This window comes from Zonotrichia leucophrys, chromosome 25, assembly GCF_028769735.1.
Source record: "Zonotrichia leucophrys gambelii isolate GWCS_2022_RI chromosome 25, RI_Zleu_2.0, whole genome shotgun sequence".
NCBI lineage: Eukaryota > Metazoa > Chordata > Aves > Passeriformes > Passerellidae > Zonotrichia > Zonotrichia leucophrys.
This window is the reverse complement of record NC_088194.1, coordinates 3,125,918-3,141,489: the sequence shown is the minus strand read 5'-3', so window position 1 is coordinate 3,141,489 and position 15,572 is coordinate 3,125,918. Positions and strand designations below refer to the sequence as shown.

The following is a 15,572-nucleotide window of genomic DNA, read 5'->3' as shown; positions in this document are numbered from 1 at the left end:
AGGAGCACAGAACAGGCAGCTCCCAGGAGAGTTCAAACATCTCTGGGACAGAGCAAGAGTTGGTTTGATTCCTGCTAGGATCTTGGGTTTCCAACTCAAGACAAAGAAACAAGAAAAGGGGTGGGATGAGGGCCTGGGCAGGGTGGAAAGATGGGTTGAAACTCAAAGTCCTTTGTGTTCCAGGTCCTCGCTCCGGCCACCCTTCACTCCTCTCCCAACACCATGTGCTCCACTGGATGCTGTTCCACCGGATGCTGCTCTGTCGTGAAGAGCAAGACCGTGTGCTGCACCCCGTGCAAGACTGTGTGCTGCAGCCCATGCAAGACCGTGTGCTGCAGCCCATGCAAGACTGTGTGTTGCAGCCCATGCAAGACTGTGTGCTGCAGCCCATGCAAGACCGTGTGCTGCAGTCCCTGCAAGACTGTGTGCTGCTCCCCGTGCCAGAAACCTTGCTGTGACCCATGCCAGTCTTGCTGTGATCCATGCCAGAAGCCTTGCTGTGACCCGTGCCAGTCTTGCTGTGACCCATGCCAGTCTTGCTGTGACCCATGCCAGAAGCCCTGCTGTGACCCGTGCCAGTCTTGCTGCGATCCATGCCAGTCTTGCTGCGACCCATGCCAGAAGCCTTGCTGTGACCCGTGCCAGTCTTGCTGTGACCCATGCCAGAAGCCCTGCTGTGATCCATGCAAGACTGTCTGCTGTGACCCATGCCAGTCCTGTTGTGATCCGTGCCAGAAGCCTTGCTGTGATCCATGCCAGACCTGCTGTGACCCGTGCCAGAAGCCCTGCTGTGATCCATGCAAGACTGTCTGCTGTGACCCGTGCCAGTCTTGCTGTGATCCATGCCAGAAGCCCTGCTGTGACCCGTGCCAGTCTTGCTGTGATCCATGCCAGAAGCCCTGCTGTGATCCCTGCCAGTCCTGCTGTGATCCGTGCCAGAAGCCCTGCTGTGACCCGTGCCAGTCTTGCTGTGATCCATGCCAGAAGCCCTGCTGTGATCCATGCCAGTCCTGCTGTGACCCTTGCCAGAAGCCATGCTGTGACCCGTGCCAGTCCTGCTGTGATCCGTGCCAGAAGCCCTGCTGTGATCCGTGCCAGACCTGCTGTGACCCATGCCAGAAGCCTTGCTGTGACCCGTGCCAGTCCTGCTGTGACCCATGCCAGAAGCCATGCTGTGACCCATGCCAGTCCTGCTGTGATCCGTGCCAGTCCTGTTGTGACCCTTGCCAGAAGCCTTGCTGCGACCCGTGCCAGTCCTGCTGTGACCCGTGCCAGTCCTGCTGTGACCCGTGCCAGTCCGTGTGCTGCACCAAGGTGTGCCACAAGTCCGTGTGCTGTGTCCCACGGCCCTGCTGCTCTCCTTGCTGCGTGGTGAAGAAGCCCGTGATGGTTTGCTGCACCCCCGTGAAGAAGTACTGCACCCCCTGCATCCCCATCCAGCAGTGCTGTGCCAGCCTCAGGAAGACCTGCTAAACTGCCCCAGGTGGCTCTGAAAATGGGCACAGAGGAGTGAAAAGCTCCTCGTTTCCCTCTGGTTCTCATGGTGATGGAGACAATTCATAGCGATTTTCTTCTTCCTTCCAAGCTTAAGCAGTTGCTTCTTTCTGTCCCTTATTTATCAATTGTCTTTAGTTATTGACTGTCTTTAATTAATTATTGACCTGAATTTACCACCCATCGTATACGGCATTAGATATTAGTGGGGTGTTAATTCTCCTCTTGGTGTTTGGGAAACCTTTGGTGTCACTGTGACCGCTCCTCATTTCCTCTCTTGACTTGTAGACAATAAAACTTGGCATTCAGCAAAACGCAACATTTGGTCTTTTGGTTGTTCTTACTTGGCTTTGCCCTTAATTTGTCCCTTTGCCCAGAATTTGTCCCTTTGCCCAGAATTTGTCCCTTTGCCCAGAATCTTCCACCTTGCCCAGGATTTGTCACCTTGTCCAGAATTTTCCAACTTGCCCAGGATGTGCCACCTTGTCCAGGACTTTTCACCTTGTCCAGAACTTGTCATCTTGCCCAGAACTTGTCATCTTGCCCAGAATTTTCCATCTTGTCCGGGACTTGTCACCTTGCCTAGGATTTTTAACTTTGCCCAGGATTCTGTCCTCATTCTGGCACCACCTGTGCCTTTGGCCAAGGTCTACACACATTTGGGACACAAAGAGCTGACCATGGCACACATTGAGTTGTGTCTGAAGCAAGCAGAGAATTCCCGATCCTCTGGAATGGGTGCCCAGAGGAGCTGTGGGTGCCCCAGGATCCCTGGAATTGTCCAAGGCCAGGTTGGAGGGTTTGGAGCAGCCTGGGACCGTGGGAGGTGTCTCATGTCAAGGGGAGGAAGGGGATGAACTTAAAAATTAAAAGTCCTTTCCAACCCAAACCATTCCTTGATTCCTTTTAGCCCTTCCTGAGCATTCACCTCACTCATATTTTACTACAGAACGGAAAGCTGAAGTAATTAAAACTCAAAGGGCGAGGACTGAGCGAGGAGGCGTAACTGCACCGTCTGAAAACACAGCACTCCATAATCAGAGTGCTGTGAAATCAGAGACTCCTCCAATATCCTGGAAAGGATCCACCAGGCTCATGAAGCCCAACTCCTGCCCCTCCAAAAACACCCTAAAATCCCACCCTGTCCCTGAGAGCATTATCCAAATGCTCCTGGAGCTCTGGCACCCTTGGGGCAAAGCCCATTCCCTGGGGAGCCTGGTGAGTGCCCCACCAACCTCTGGGGGAAGAACTTTCCAGAAATATCCAACCTAGACCTTCCCTGGCACAGCTCCAGCCGTTCCCTCAGGTCCTGCCCCCGATCCCAGAGCAGAGATGGGAGCTGCCCCTCAGGAGGAAGTTGTGGACAGCTCTGAGATGCACAGGAGCTCGCCCCTGACCTCAGAAGTGACATTCCAACAGGAATACCAGGAGGAATTCACTACTCACTGGACAGCAGGCAGCATCTTCTTCCCACCACCATCTTCCAAAAAGAAAAGCTTAGAAACCCCCAGAAATCGCTGAATTTTTACAGGAGCAGAGCGTTTCCTCTGCGCGTTCCGAGCCAGGAATGAAACCTGGGGTTGGCATCCAATCTAAAAGCCTCATTCCTAAAATAGCAAACCCATGAGTCAACGATACCTTCCCTCCCTGGCTGGGACTTTCTTTGCTATTAAAATGCAGGACTCAGCTGGGAATTGCAGGTCTGGAGAAAATGCCTGGAGCTCTGGCTTGATTTGCTTCCTCCAACCTTCACAAGCGACATCTGCATTCAAATCATCTTCTCTACGTGTTTGACTCTCTGAAAACATTCTTGGGTCTTCAGGAGGGTTTTTATTTATTGTAAATCAGCCAGGAGGATATCCCAGATCAGAACATTCAATAAAGAACTTTCTCTTTAAGGAATCTTGTGAATATTCATAATATTCATTCCATCTTTGAATCACAGAATCATGGGATGGGTTGGGTTGGAAGGGATGTCAAAAACCACCTCGTTCCAACACCCCTGCCATGGACAGGGACACCTGCAGTTAGACCAGAGCTCCATCCAACATGGTCTTACCCCACACTGGAAAAGCTGCAGGAACAGATCCCCAAAAATCTCCCAAAAATCTCAGACTCACAGAACCACCATGAAAGTTTCCAAAAACATGGCAGGATGGGGCGTGGCCTATAAAAGGAACTTTTTGTAGATGTTATTTCTGACCCAAACTCAGGTTAAATGGCATTGAACCGCAGGGAAAATGCTCTAATTGCTGACAGTGGTGGGGTGGCCCAGTCTGGAGAAGAGACAGGTTTGGGTGGGATATTGGAAAAAAATCCTTCCCTGTGAGGGTGGCAATGTCCTGGCACAGGATATTCCATGGGTGTCCCATCCCTGGATGCGCTCAAGGCCAGGCTGGACAGGGCTTGAAGCAGCCTTGGATAGTGGAAGTTGTCCCTGCCCATCCAGGACTGGATGATTTTGGGGTTTCTTCCAACCCAAATCATTCGGTATTTCTATGACTACAATACCAGAATCATCTTGGCCAACAGGACAGCAATAAACCCCGATAAAAATGCGATGAATGCTTGATTCAAGGGAGATGTTTGAGGGTTTACACAAGGAGGACGTTGCTTCCTGCAGGCAACTCTTGGTTGTTATTGAGCGACCCAAACAATGTCCTCCCCTGGGGACAATTCCAGAGGGGACACCCGACGTCACAAGAGGTCGTGCTCACATCCTGGAAAGGCAGATCCTGTCCCAGTCACCGGGGATCACCTGCCACCACGTCAGCCTCACAGTCAGAGCCTCCTGGATGTGATGGCAGCCTCTTTTTGCCATGAATTGGTGCTGCCTCAGCATCCTGGAATTCCCATCTTTTACCAGAGGCCCCTCTCATCACATGGAGGCACCGTCAACATCTTCCAACGTGGAGCTGTCCCTGCTCTGCATGTGGCCACAGTTCCTCATGTGAGCACTCAAACGTGATCACCACAAGTGATCCTCAGTCCCAGAAACCTTTGGGATAATCTCAGAAAATGGGATGTGTGGAAACTACACAGGGAAAAACCCTCCCATATGCACTGTTGCTTTGAAAGCCGCTTCATTTAGACTCAACTCATCCATTCCATGGATGAAAACAAAAAAAAAATCTTAATAATAAAACCAAAATTACAAAACAGGGATTGTGAGGACCTAGCACCCTGAAGGGAGGCCCAAGAGCAAGACTGAGAAAGGGGAAATTTCAGCCTAAACTTTGACCACAGAGGCAGGAAAAAAAGGATTCCCATTGACCAAAAATTTCCACTGACCCCCAGAGATTCTGGCCAAGGGCAGAGGGGACACATGAGCAATGACAACTCCAAGTTCCAGGCATGGCTGTCCCACTGCTTCAGCAGCTGGCTCCCCCCAGGCACATTGTTAAGCGTCCCTGTGTCCCAAGGTCATTCCTTGGGAAGGGATGGGAACACCTCAGAGCTCCGTCCCTCCCTCCAGCGCCATTAACGCAAATCCATTAGAAAATTTGCATCTGTTGTTTCCTCTGGAGGAGTAATTATGGGGCACAATTGAGGTGGTGAGCAAACAGAAAGAGGCAGAGATTAAACACCGGAGGAGGAAGACACGTGAGGGGGTACCCCGGTGATCCACGGGGTCGGAATTGCCAAGGGATGCCTCATTTCCAGGGGAGGAGGCTTTGGAGCGTATAAAAGGCTCCCCCCAGCCCAGGGGTCTTCATTCGATCATCTCCACTTCTCCTCTCCTCTCTCCACTGCTCAGCAGGGTAAGTTGGACTTTGCTACTTGTCTTTACTTTGGGACTCTCTGTTTCCCTGGGCTTCTCCAGGGTTTTCTGGGCTGTCTGGTTTGGGACTGGACCCTGCAGAAGATTTTGGGATCACAGATTGGTTTTGGGGAGCAGAGATTGGTTTTGGGGAGCAGAGATTGGTTTTGGGCTGCCTTTTGGATTGGTTTTGGATTCTCTCTGGCAGTACTAGTGCTGGACAAAACGCCAGAAGCACATGAGTCTGTCCTGGGATTCAGGACACCAGGCACCTCCCTGGCCAGTTTGGGATGGATTTGGGGATAAGAAAGCTTTCAGCTGCCTCAACCTCTGAGAGATTCAAGCAGAGAAAAACACAAACTCTCTCTTTCCCTTCCAGCTTCGCCTCCACTCCCATCACCAAGATGCCCAACGGATGCTGCGGTGGCGGAAGTAGCTACACCATGTGCTGCTACAGCAGCCCCAAGAGCTGCAAGAGGCCCATGTGCTGCAGCCCCATGCAGTGCTGCAGCCCCTGCTGCACCCCCTGCTGCATGCCCATGCAGTCCTGCTGCATGTCCATGCCCTGCTGCTACACCATCAGCAGCAACAACAGCGGCTGCTGCGGCGGCAGCAGCAGCGGCGGCTGCTGCGGTGGCAACTAAACCCACCCGGCTCGTTCCCTCTTGGATACGGATTTGGATATGGATAACACCCCAAACGCTGCTCTTCCTCCTGTGCTTAGAAGTTGTAGAACTCCTCTTCTTCTCCTGCCTTCCTTCACTTCATTCTTGTGATGTGCCCTGAAGCCGCCGCCCGGCGAGTTCCTCCCGCGAGCGCCGGCGCTGCTCTTCGTTCTCCTCTCGGTGTGTGGGATGTTTCACTCTTTTCATCACTGTTTCGTTTCAATCTTTCTGGAACAAAAACCCAATAAAACCTGTAGTTTGTGACCCTGCAACCTCCTGGTGTTGAGCTGTTTGTTCGCTGGTGGATCCAGGGGGTTTGGCCGCACCTTTCATCTTTTCCCGGTGTTTTTTCACAGTGTTGGGATTCTCCTGTCTCCAAGGTGTTCACTCAAATGAAATCAGGGTATTCCTGATGGTAAATTAATTCAAACTGGAGTTTCTGGCACCTCTGGGAATGATATTTGCCCTCTCTGTATAAAATAGCAGAGAAATAGGAAGAGAATAGGAGAAAAAATGGTTGTGTGGAGACCTCACAGCACCTTCCAGGATATGGAGCAGCTCCAGGGAAGCTGGAGAGGGACTTTTCATCAGGAACTGCAGTGACAGGACAAGGAGGAGTGGGGTCCAAAACGGAGGTTGGATATTGGGAAGAAATCGTTCTCTGTGAGGGTGGTGAGGAGCTGGCACAGGTTTTCCAGGGAATTTCTGGTTGTGCCATCCCTGGAAGTGCCCAAGACCAGGTTGGACAGGGCTTGGAGCCACCTTGGATTGTGGAAGGTGTCCCTGCCCATGTCAAGGGGTGGAATAAATGATTTTTAAGGTCCCTTCTGACCCAAAACGGTCTCTGGTTCTATGAAAATAATTCATAAACTCACAAAAACCAGGAATGTTTTCAGGAAGAGTCTGACACAGACACATCCCAGACAGCCAAAATCTGCCTCAGGACCCACAGCCAGTCCCTGCAGACAGTATAACACTCAGGACATGGAGGTTCTGCCTCTGCCAAACTGAGTTACCAGACATTTGTTTGTAAAATAAATGCTGAGGAACCTCTGCCGCCTTCAAGGATTGGTTGGGGTTCTACCAAAGCATGAAAGTTCTGCACTGCCATCCTTTGGATGCATTTTATGCCCTTTTCTGACTCTGTTTCCACACTGCTTCAGTCCCTTGTTTACATTGTGATGCTCACCCCACCTCCCAAAAATGATTTGGGTACCTTGAGCTGGACACGACCATCCAGGGTGGGAAATGCCCACCTCCACCTCCCTTCTCACAGCTGCCAATGGAAAACCTCCCTCTGGAGGCACAAGTGGAGTGCATCCCTTTGCTTCTGCCCCATTAATTCCTTGTAAATTAAAAAATTGATCTGTCCAGGTGGGTTTGTCTGTCCCATCAGGAAGGAAATGCCGCGCGTGTTCTCCTGCCCTTCACGCAGAAGTCACAATTACCAATTTGCTTCTCCCTTGTTTCACTCCAGGAATTGCTGTCATGCCTGGGAAGCCTGGAAAGGAGCTGCTGGCATTTCCTGCAGGGATGAAACAGCTCTAAAATCTCATTCTGCTCCCCCTTGCACCGCACAGAGAGCAAAGCAAGGTCCTTGTCACCGTCCTCGGGGCTGGTTCCAGCTCACCTGGGCCGACCCCTCTCCTGAGCAGCCCCGGGATCCCTGAGGATGTCAGGCAGCAGCAGGGAACTGGCCAGGCAGGATCCTCCATCCTCTCATTAGGCAGCTCTCAGGATAATGTGGTCCTCGACTGAGAGCTGCAATTTCAGACCGTGAAAAAAATTCCTCCCAAAATTCCTGCCCGGTGCTCCTGCCAGGCTCCAGCTGCCCAAGGCTCTGCCCTGCCTTGATGGCCCTTCCCTCACAGAAAACAGTTTCACCTCAACAAAGTCTCTTCCTGAGTCCCTGCCTCCCACTCAGCTCCACCAGCCCAGTGAGGAGCAGTTTCTGTGCTGGGCCCTTCTCTTCCACCTCAGTCTTCTCACTTTTGGTTCATTCTGGGCTCCCTCCATTTCCAATACGCTCAGAGGGTCCTGCGCCAAGTCCAAAGCCCTCCATCCCTGCTCAGGGCCAGGATTCCAGGATTCCTGGAATTCAGCTGGACTCTGCAGGAGGGAAATGTTGATTTGGGGTGTTCCACATCCATTCTTGGAGCCGCCATCCCTCATGTTGCCTCTTGCACAGGCAGAGCTACCCTTTAACCTTTTAATTGAATATTAATAAAATAGTAATAAAAATAAAAAAATATTAAATTGAGAACTTCCCAAACCTGGAAGTGCCCAAGGACAGGTGGGATGGAGCTCTGAGCAGCCTGGACATGTCCCTGCCCATGTCCCCTGCAGAGGGGTGGAATTGGATGATCTTGGAGATCATTTCCAACCCAAACCATTCCACAACGCATTTTCACGGAGTCACATGCGGGTGACTGAGCCCCAGACATCCCAAACACTCCTGGCTCCCTCCTCACGTGCACATTCAGTGACCAGGAGCAAACAAACATCCCCATCTTCCTGACATTTCCCCCAATTTGCTCCAAACGCCATCCCCACGGAACGACCGGCACGACGCCGGGGCTGGGTTTGGGCTCCAGCACTGATTCAGCACCAGCTGCTGCTGAGTCAGTCCCAGAACATCTCCATCCAGCAGATACGAGGCCGCATTTTTTAGCTCCCTCACAAGGTTGTGATGAGGACAAATTCATCCAAATTCACGGGAGCCCTTTGATTATCTCCAGGCTAAACCATGACGAGGCAGAAGGAGCGTGGTGGATCACCAGTAATGAGGCGAAATGCAAATTCCAGGCGACACCTATGGCTAAAAAATATGGGTTTGGATGGATAAACAGGGAAGCTGGAATGGTCAATGGCTGTCTCACTTCCAGGAGGAAGGATGGCCGGGAGTATAAAAGGGCTCCGGGCCCAGCTCGCTTCATTCGCTCATCTTCTCCTACCTTCAGCTCTCCTCACTCTTCAGCAGGGTAAGTAAGAACTTCTAACCCTTCCTTCGCCTCCCAAAAGGGAATTTTGGATATCTAAAATTTGGATATCTGATATTTATAGCAGATCTAAGTATTTCTGGGGGTCTAGGACGGGAATTGGAGTCGGGGTTTTATGGACTCTGCACGAGGAGTTTCGGGGATGAGCTGGGAATGTTCAGGGAGGCTCTGGGACTATCAGCAGGGCCATGCAGGGGAAGGGCATGGAGAACATTCCAGAAGGGTCCAGAGTGGGTTGATCCTCCTAAGACACCAGAATGAGCCATTGGGCCCCTGCACCACGGGCAAAACATCATTTATAAACAGGACACCCCTGGGTTTGCCCTCCTTGAACCCCCAAAGCTGAATGAATGACCAGAGCCTTGAATTCTCCCCAAATTCCAAACCCGCTGCTCCCCCTCACAGCCTCTCTCTGCTCCTTCCAGCTCCGCCTCCTCTCCCACCACACCCAAGATGCCCAACGGATGCTGCGGCGGCGGAAATAACTACTCCGTGTGCTGCTACAGCAGCCCCCGCTGCTGCAAGACCCCCATGTGCTGCAGCCCCATGCAGTGCTGCAGCCCCTGCTGCATGCCCGTGCAGTCCTGCTGCATGCCCATGTCCTGCTGCTACACCATCAGCAACAACAACAGCGGCTGCTGCGGTAGCGGCTGCTGCGGCAACTGAGCCCACCTGGTGGATTCCCGGCTCCAGCATGGATTTGGACATGGATATGGACATGGATCCCAGCCCAAACACTCCTCCTGCTGTGTTTGGACACCTAGAATTTCTTTTTGCTGCCTTTAGTCCCCTGGCTGTGCCCTGAAGCTGCTGCCCAGAGAGTTTCTGGCGCTGCTCTTCCTTCCCCTCTTGGTGATGGGACAGTTTCCTTCTCCCTTCTCTTTCTTTAATCCCCAATTAGCCATGAAAGACAATAAAATTTGTAACTTCTGACCCTGCAAACTCCTGGATTATGTTTATTCATTTCTCTTTATCCCTTAAACAGTAGTGTGGGATGTGTTTAGCGTTTGCCTAATTGATTAATGTAATTAATTTTGCATGTTTGGCATTCTGTGACGACAACGCCCCGGTGTACCCGGTGAACTCTTTAGGTTCACCTGGGGGAAAATGGGACTTGCAAGTGAAAAATGTCACCTCAGCAAGAGGTGACAGTTTAATTCATTCATTTAATCAGTTTAATTCATTTTTCTCCTGCTGATTTGAGATCCAGTTTGAGACCACAGCGTCTCTGTGGTCCTAAAGCCAGAGCTGGAGGTCTTCTATTCCTAATGGGAATCTTCCCACATTTAAAAGCTCTTGCTGAGCTTTTAGAGGTTTTAAAATTATTAAACAGACCAGGGTGGTTCAGGTTAGAAGGGACTTTAAATCTCATCCAGTCCCACCCCTGCCATGGACAGAGACACCTCCCACTAACCCAGGCTGATCAGATTTAGGTCCAGCCTGAAGGATCCAAAAACACTGAGTCATTTTCTCTGGATTCTGTTAAAATGTGGTATACTTTAAGAGACCAGATCAGAAATTCAATATTCACACTCGGGGATTTGTGAAATCCTCAGGAAGGGAAGTGGCTCCAAAATTCCTTTAATGTGAAAAAAAAAATCCAAACACAGCATCAACTTGGGGCTCTGGCAATGAGTTCTAAACCTAAAATCCTGCTCGGCCCTAACAGATCCCGATTTTCATCTTTCCACACAAATCCCGTGGCCTCCTGCCAGGCAATTCCACTTCTCCTGTAGCTACGGAATAAATGAATAAATTACAGCAGAGCCCTGTCAGGTGCCAGCGCAGCCCTGGAGCCACACCCCCGAATTCTGCGGATGCTTTTCCCAGTGATTCAAACCCAAATTCCACCGGGCAGAGCTCCGAGCATCCCTTACTCCACATGGAAATGCCTTTGGAGCCCCGCGGGGCTCCTGGGAGAGGAATTTTCCTGGTGCTTCAAAAATGTCTCGGCCACAGAAATGCAAACTGGAGCAGCTCCACAAAGCAAAAATGCCAGAAAGCTGGACACGGTGCTTGGCAGAGCCTGGAATTGTTTCTGTGTGAGGTCATCGCTCCTCTGGTGTCCCCATTCCAGACTTTCCACACATAAAAGGCTTTTCCTTGCCATAGCCAAGGTGCTCCACATTTGGGAGCGAATTAATTTAATTTAATCCATTTAAATCAGGGAATAAACCTACAAACATCCCATCCCCAGCCTGCCACTGAGCCCGGTGTTTGTAGGAATCCCGGATTCCCATCTCCCACCCGGTGCTGGGGCCAGCCTGGATTCCCTCCTCACCCTCTGGAAGGACTCCTGGGCTTTTTTGTGGTTTTCCCACCTCCACCAGAGTCCCCTTCTGGGCACATCACTCAGCATCCCGGCATCCCAGGTATCCGCATCCCATCCCGGGATCCCGTCTGACTAACGCGGGGCAGGAGCCCATCCGAGCACGACCAGGACTAATGAGATAATGGCCACAGCCTCTGCAGAACACTGCCCACACCAGGCCAGGCGTTAATTGGGGCTGATTAACCCGACAGAGAGCTCCAGGAACAAACACACACACACACACACACACAAGGCAGAGGCCTCAGTGCTCAGCTATTCATTCCCAGGACGTGCCTCATTCCCTGCACAGCTCGGCCCATATAAAAGCTTCCAGCCCCGGCTCTCTGTGCTCAGGACTCCGATTCCTTGCTCAGCCCGTCCGTTTCTGCTCGCAGGGTGAGTTGGATTCTCTCCGATTCCTTGGAAATACTAAAAAAAACAAAGAAACAAAAAAGAGGCGTCGGTTTTTTGTTCGCGTTTTCCCAGGTTGTTTATGCCCAAGGGCTTGGTCACCCTCAAAGGATTTGTGAGTCATGGGAGAAGCAGCTCCCGAGGGAACTGGGGGGGCTCAGCTTGGAGAAAAGGGGGCCCGGGGGGAATTTTGGGCTCTGCACAAGGAGGGGACAGCGGGGAGGTCGGGTTTTGCTCCCAGGGGACAGGGACAGGAGGGGAGAATCTGTGCCAGGGCAGGCTCGGGTTGGACTCGGGAGGAATTTCCTCCTGGAAAGGGGTCAGGGCTTGGCAGGGGCTGCCCAGGGAGGTTTGAAGTCTCCATCCTTGGAGATGCCCGGTGAATTCCTGGATGTGGCACTCAGTGCTCCTGGCTGGGTGATGTCCATCACAGGCTGGACTGGATGACCTTGGAATTCTTTCCCACCCTCAATAACTCCCCGATTCTGTGATCTCTGCCCCAGGATGCTCCAGCACAAAGGCGGCACCGACCACGACCTGTGCCAGCACAGGACACCTTCCAGCTCCACCGAGCACTGCCACGACCCTCCCAAAACCTGCCCCAACCCCCCCGAGATCTGCCCCAACCCCGGCACCCTCAGCCACGACACCGAGGGCTCCACCCAGAGCTGCCACCCCGGCGATCTGTGCCCACCCCGGCCCTCCTGCTGCCCAGCCCCGCAGAGCTGCAAGCCCCGGCGGCGGGTGGAGGTGAGCCCGGTGCCCCCCGCGTGCCCCCCGCCCGTGAGGATCCACCGGCGGCCTCTGGAGCAGCACCGCCCGTGCCCGCCGTGCCCGGAGCCCGACCCGGGCAAGCCCCGCAGGCGAGTGGAGCAACGTCCCGAGGAGGATGAGGAACCCCCGGTGGTCCTGCAGCCGCTGCATCATCGCTGTCCCTGCATCCAGCGGTGCCCCCGGCCCGTGCCCTGCTGTCCCCGGCCCGTGCCCTGCTGCCCCCGGCCCTCCCAGCGCTGCTGTCCCCCCGTTGTCCCCCTGCCGCCTCACCCCGGCCACCAGCAGCAGAAGCAGGTGACGCTGGTGCCCCTCTGCGTGAAGAACTGAGCCCAGGGACCCCTCCCCAGCTCCTGGTTGGGTTTGGGGGGTTCACCCCCCTGCCCAAGGGATGCTCTGAGCTCGCTGCTGCTTTTTTTGCACGTCAGATTTGAGAATGCCCTGCTTGGCCCCGGCACTGACACTTTAAATTTTTAAATTCGGAGCGTTCTCCCCTTGCCGGGTTTTGGTTTTCCCTGGGGGTTCCCCCTCCTGAGGCTGCTCGGACACGGAGGAACCACCACGGATCTGCTCTCCTGGACTTCACCTCCGAGGTTGTTGGGAGGCAGCTCCAGGACTTGGCAAGAAAAAACGAACCACTGTAAAGGCAGGAGCATCACAGGCTCCTGCAGCTTTGTCTCCTCCCCGTGTACTAAGGAATAAATTTTAAAATTATTTAGCAAATTCTCAGTTCCTCTTTTTTTTGACCACCGACATCGCAACGAGAAGATGCTGAAAGCCATTCAAATTCTCCCGAGGAAACTCGGACATTTAAATCAGGGCTCACACGGGAGGGCTCCAGCTCTGCCCTCGGGGGTTTCTCCAGGTTGGAAAATCAAGAATAAAGTTGAACATAATTTAGCAAACTCTCGGTTCCTCTCTTTTTCGCCCACCGACATTACAATGAGATGCTGAAAACCATTCAAACTCTCCCGAGGGAACTCGTACATTTAAATCGGAATCAAGGTTTCAGCTCTGCCCTCAGGGGTTTCTCCAGGTTGGAAAATCCTCTCCACCGTGGTTTACCCACCCCGGGAGCTCGGCATGGGCAGAGCCGGGCACCAACATCTGCCCTGTGCCTTCATCCCCCGAATGGGAGCAGCGCACATCCTCATTTGCATGTTAATTATGATAATGAGCGCGTGGCCCGGCACGGGAGGGGTGGCTGTGCATGCCGGGGATGCCTTTTCGCTCCTGCAGGAAGGTGCAGGAACAAGGGTAACCTGCTGCTTCTCCTCACTTTGCCAAAAAAGCCTCCCGCAAAGGGCATGAAAATAAATAATTTAATTTCTTTGTAATTTCTTTGTAATTTCTTTGTGTTGCCTCGGCATGACCCGGGCATGTCCTCACACAACCACCACGGAGAGCTGGGAAGGGCAAAAAAGGAAATTAATCCTCATTTTCTTCACCACAGCAGTTTCTTTTTCTCGTGTCTTATTCCAAATAAAAAAACACGTACCTGAAATTTACCTTGGGAGAGGCCTTGTTTTATTAGGGATTTTCTTCCCAGTTCCAAGAACGGTGGCTCAGGGCCCACAGACCAAGGGCCAGCTCAGCCCTCGCTTCCAGGTCTGATTTGGTCCAGTTTGTCTCCCAAGCTGCTTCTCACAGCCCTCCCATCCCAGTTCCCCCATCCATCCCAGTTCCCCCATCTATCCCAGTTCCCCCATTCCAGTTCCCCATCCCAGTTCCCCCATCCCAGTTCCTCCATCCCAGTTCCCCCATCCCAGTTCCCCCATCCCAGTTCCTCCATCTCAGTTCCCCATCCCAGTTCCCCATCCCAGTTCCTCCATCCCAGTTCCTCCATCCCAGTTCCCCATCCCAGTCCCCCATCCCAGTTGCCTCATCCATCCCAGTTCCCCATCCCAGTTGCCTCATCCATCCCAGTTCCCCATCCCAGTTCCCCCATTTCAGTTCCCCCATTCCAGTTCCTCCATCCCAGCCCCTCACCCCAATTTGAGAATTTTCCAAGTCCATCCCATAATCCAGGGTTTTAATGAAGCTGTTAAACAGCACCAGCTCCAGAATCAGCCCCTTTTTCATCCACCAGGTCCAAACCTCCCCCAGTTTAACCCCGAGGCTGCTGGGGGAGATTGTGACAAAAACCTCACAAAAACTGGGGCAGAACCATGGAATTGTGGAGTGGTTTGGATTGGGAGGGACCTCAAAAACCCACCTTGGGGATGAAGAGAGGGGCAAATCTGGAATGCAGCAATTGAGAGGAAACAGAATCATGGAATGGTTTGGGTTGGGAGGGTTCAAAAAACCAACCTGGAGTGAGGAGAGGGGCAAATCTGGAATGAAGAAATGGGGAGGAAAGAGAATCATGGAAAGGTTTGGGTTGGAGGGGACCTTAGGGATCATGTCACTGCAACTCCCACAGGCACCTCTCACCATTCCAGCCCTGTCCAAGCTGGTCTTGGACACTTCCAGGAATGAGGCAGCCAGAAATTCCCTGGAAAAGCCGTGTCAGGCCCTGCCCATCCTGGCTGCCTCATGCCCAGAGCCAACCCCTGCATCACAGAAACCGACGGGCACAATTTGCTTTTGGTGACTCTGAGCTGGCTCTTCCCATCACCTGCTCGTGCTTCACCTGGAAATGCTCCTCACGGACAGCAGGAGGGGAGGCTCGGAGCTCCTGACTCACAGGTCATCCTGCAGAGGGTGAATAAGTCCTTTATTACCTGCCTCACACATCCAAAATGGGGCTTAGACCGTCTCAAGTCTTTTATGTGCCCCGCTGGGGAGCGATGTTATAATTAAAAGATGCTTATCAGAAATGGTGAGTCAAGCAGAACATGCCAGGCACTGGGAACAGCATCCAAATGGAGGAGATGTTTTGCCAATAAATAATTTAATCCTCGTTCCTGCTGCGTGTTTCACGTTCAGGGGAACTCTCGGAGCTCTATAAAAGCCCTCGGCCCCTTGGCCTCTCACATTCTGCTCCCCTGGGCAGTGCCTGTCTTCGTTTGAGATCTGGTGAGGCTCATCCCTTCTTGGATGGGGGGTCTGGATTTGGGAGGGGACACCTGGACCCTCAGACCACTCTCTGACATGGGAGAAGTTCTTGAGGGATTTGGTGTGGGATTTACAGCGGTGCCACCACGTGTGGTGGTGCCTTG

The 15,572-nt window shown here is 52.7% G+C and overlaps 3 protein-coding genes across 3 annotated transcripts; all 3 read left to right on the top strand.

Annotated features, from left to right (window-relative positions):
* Positions 1–222: 222 nt before the first annotated feature.
* LOC135457614 (keratin-associated protein 5-4-like) lies at positions 223–1,473 on the top strand. Its single transcript, XM_064732320.1, has 2 exons — positions 223–303; positions 760–1,473. Exons 1-2 carry the CDS (start codon positions 223–225, stop codon positions 1,471–1,473), a joined length of 795 nt encoding a protein of 264 aa, XP_064588390.1.
* Positions 1,474–5,658: 4,185 nt separating this feature from the next.
* Positions 5,659–5,898, top strand: LOC135457613 (keratin-associated protein 5-3-like). The gene has a single exon (XM_064732319.1). It carries the CDS (start codon positions 5,659–5,661, stop codon positions 5,896–5,898), a length of 240 nt encoding a protein of 79 aa, XP_064588389.1.
* A 3,473-nt stretch (positions 5,899–9,371) lies between these two features.
* On the top strand, positions 9,372–9,584 carry LOC135457679 (keratin-associated protein 4-3-like). The gene has a single exon (XM_064732389.1). The coding sequence runs from the start codon at positions 9,372–9,374 to the stop codon at positions 9,582–9,584; it is 213 nt and encodes a 70-aa protein (XP_064588459.1).
* The last annotated feature ends 5,988 nt before the right edge of the window (positions 9,585–15,572 follow it).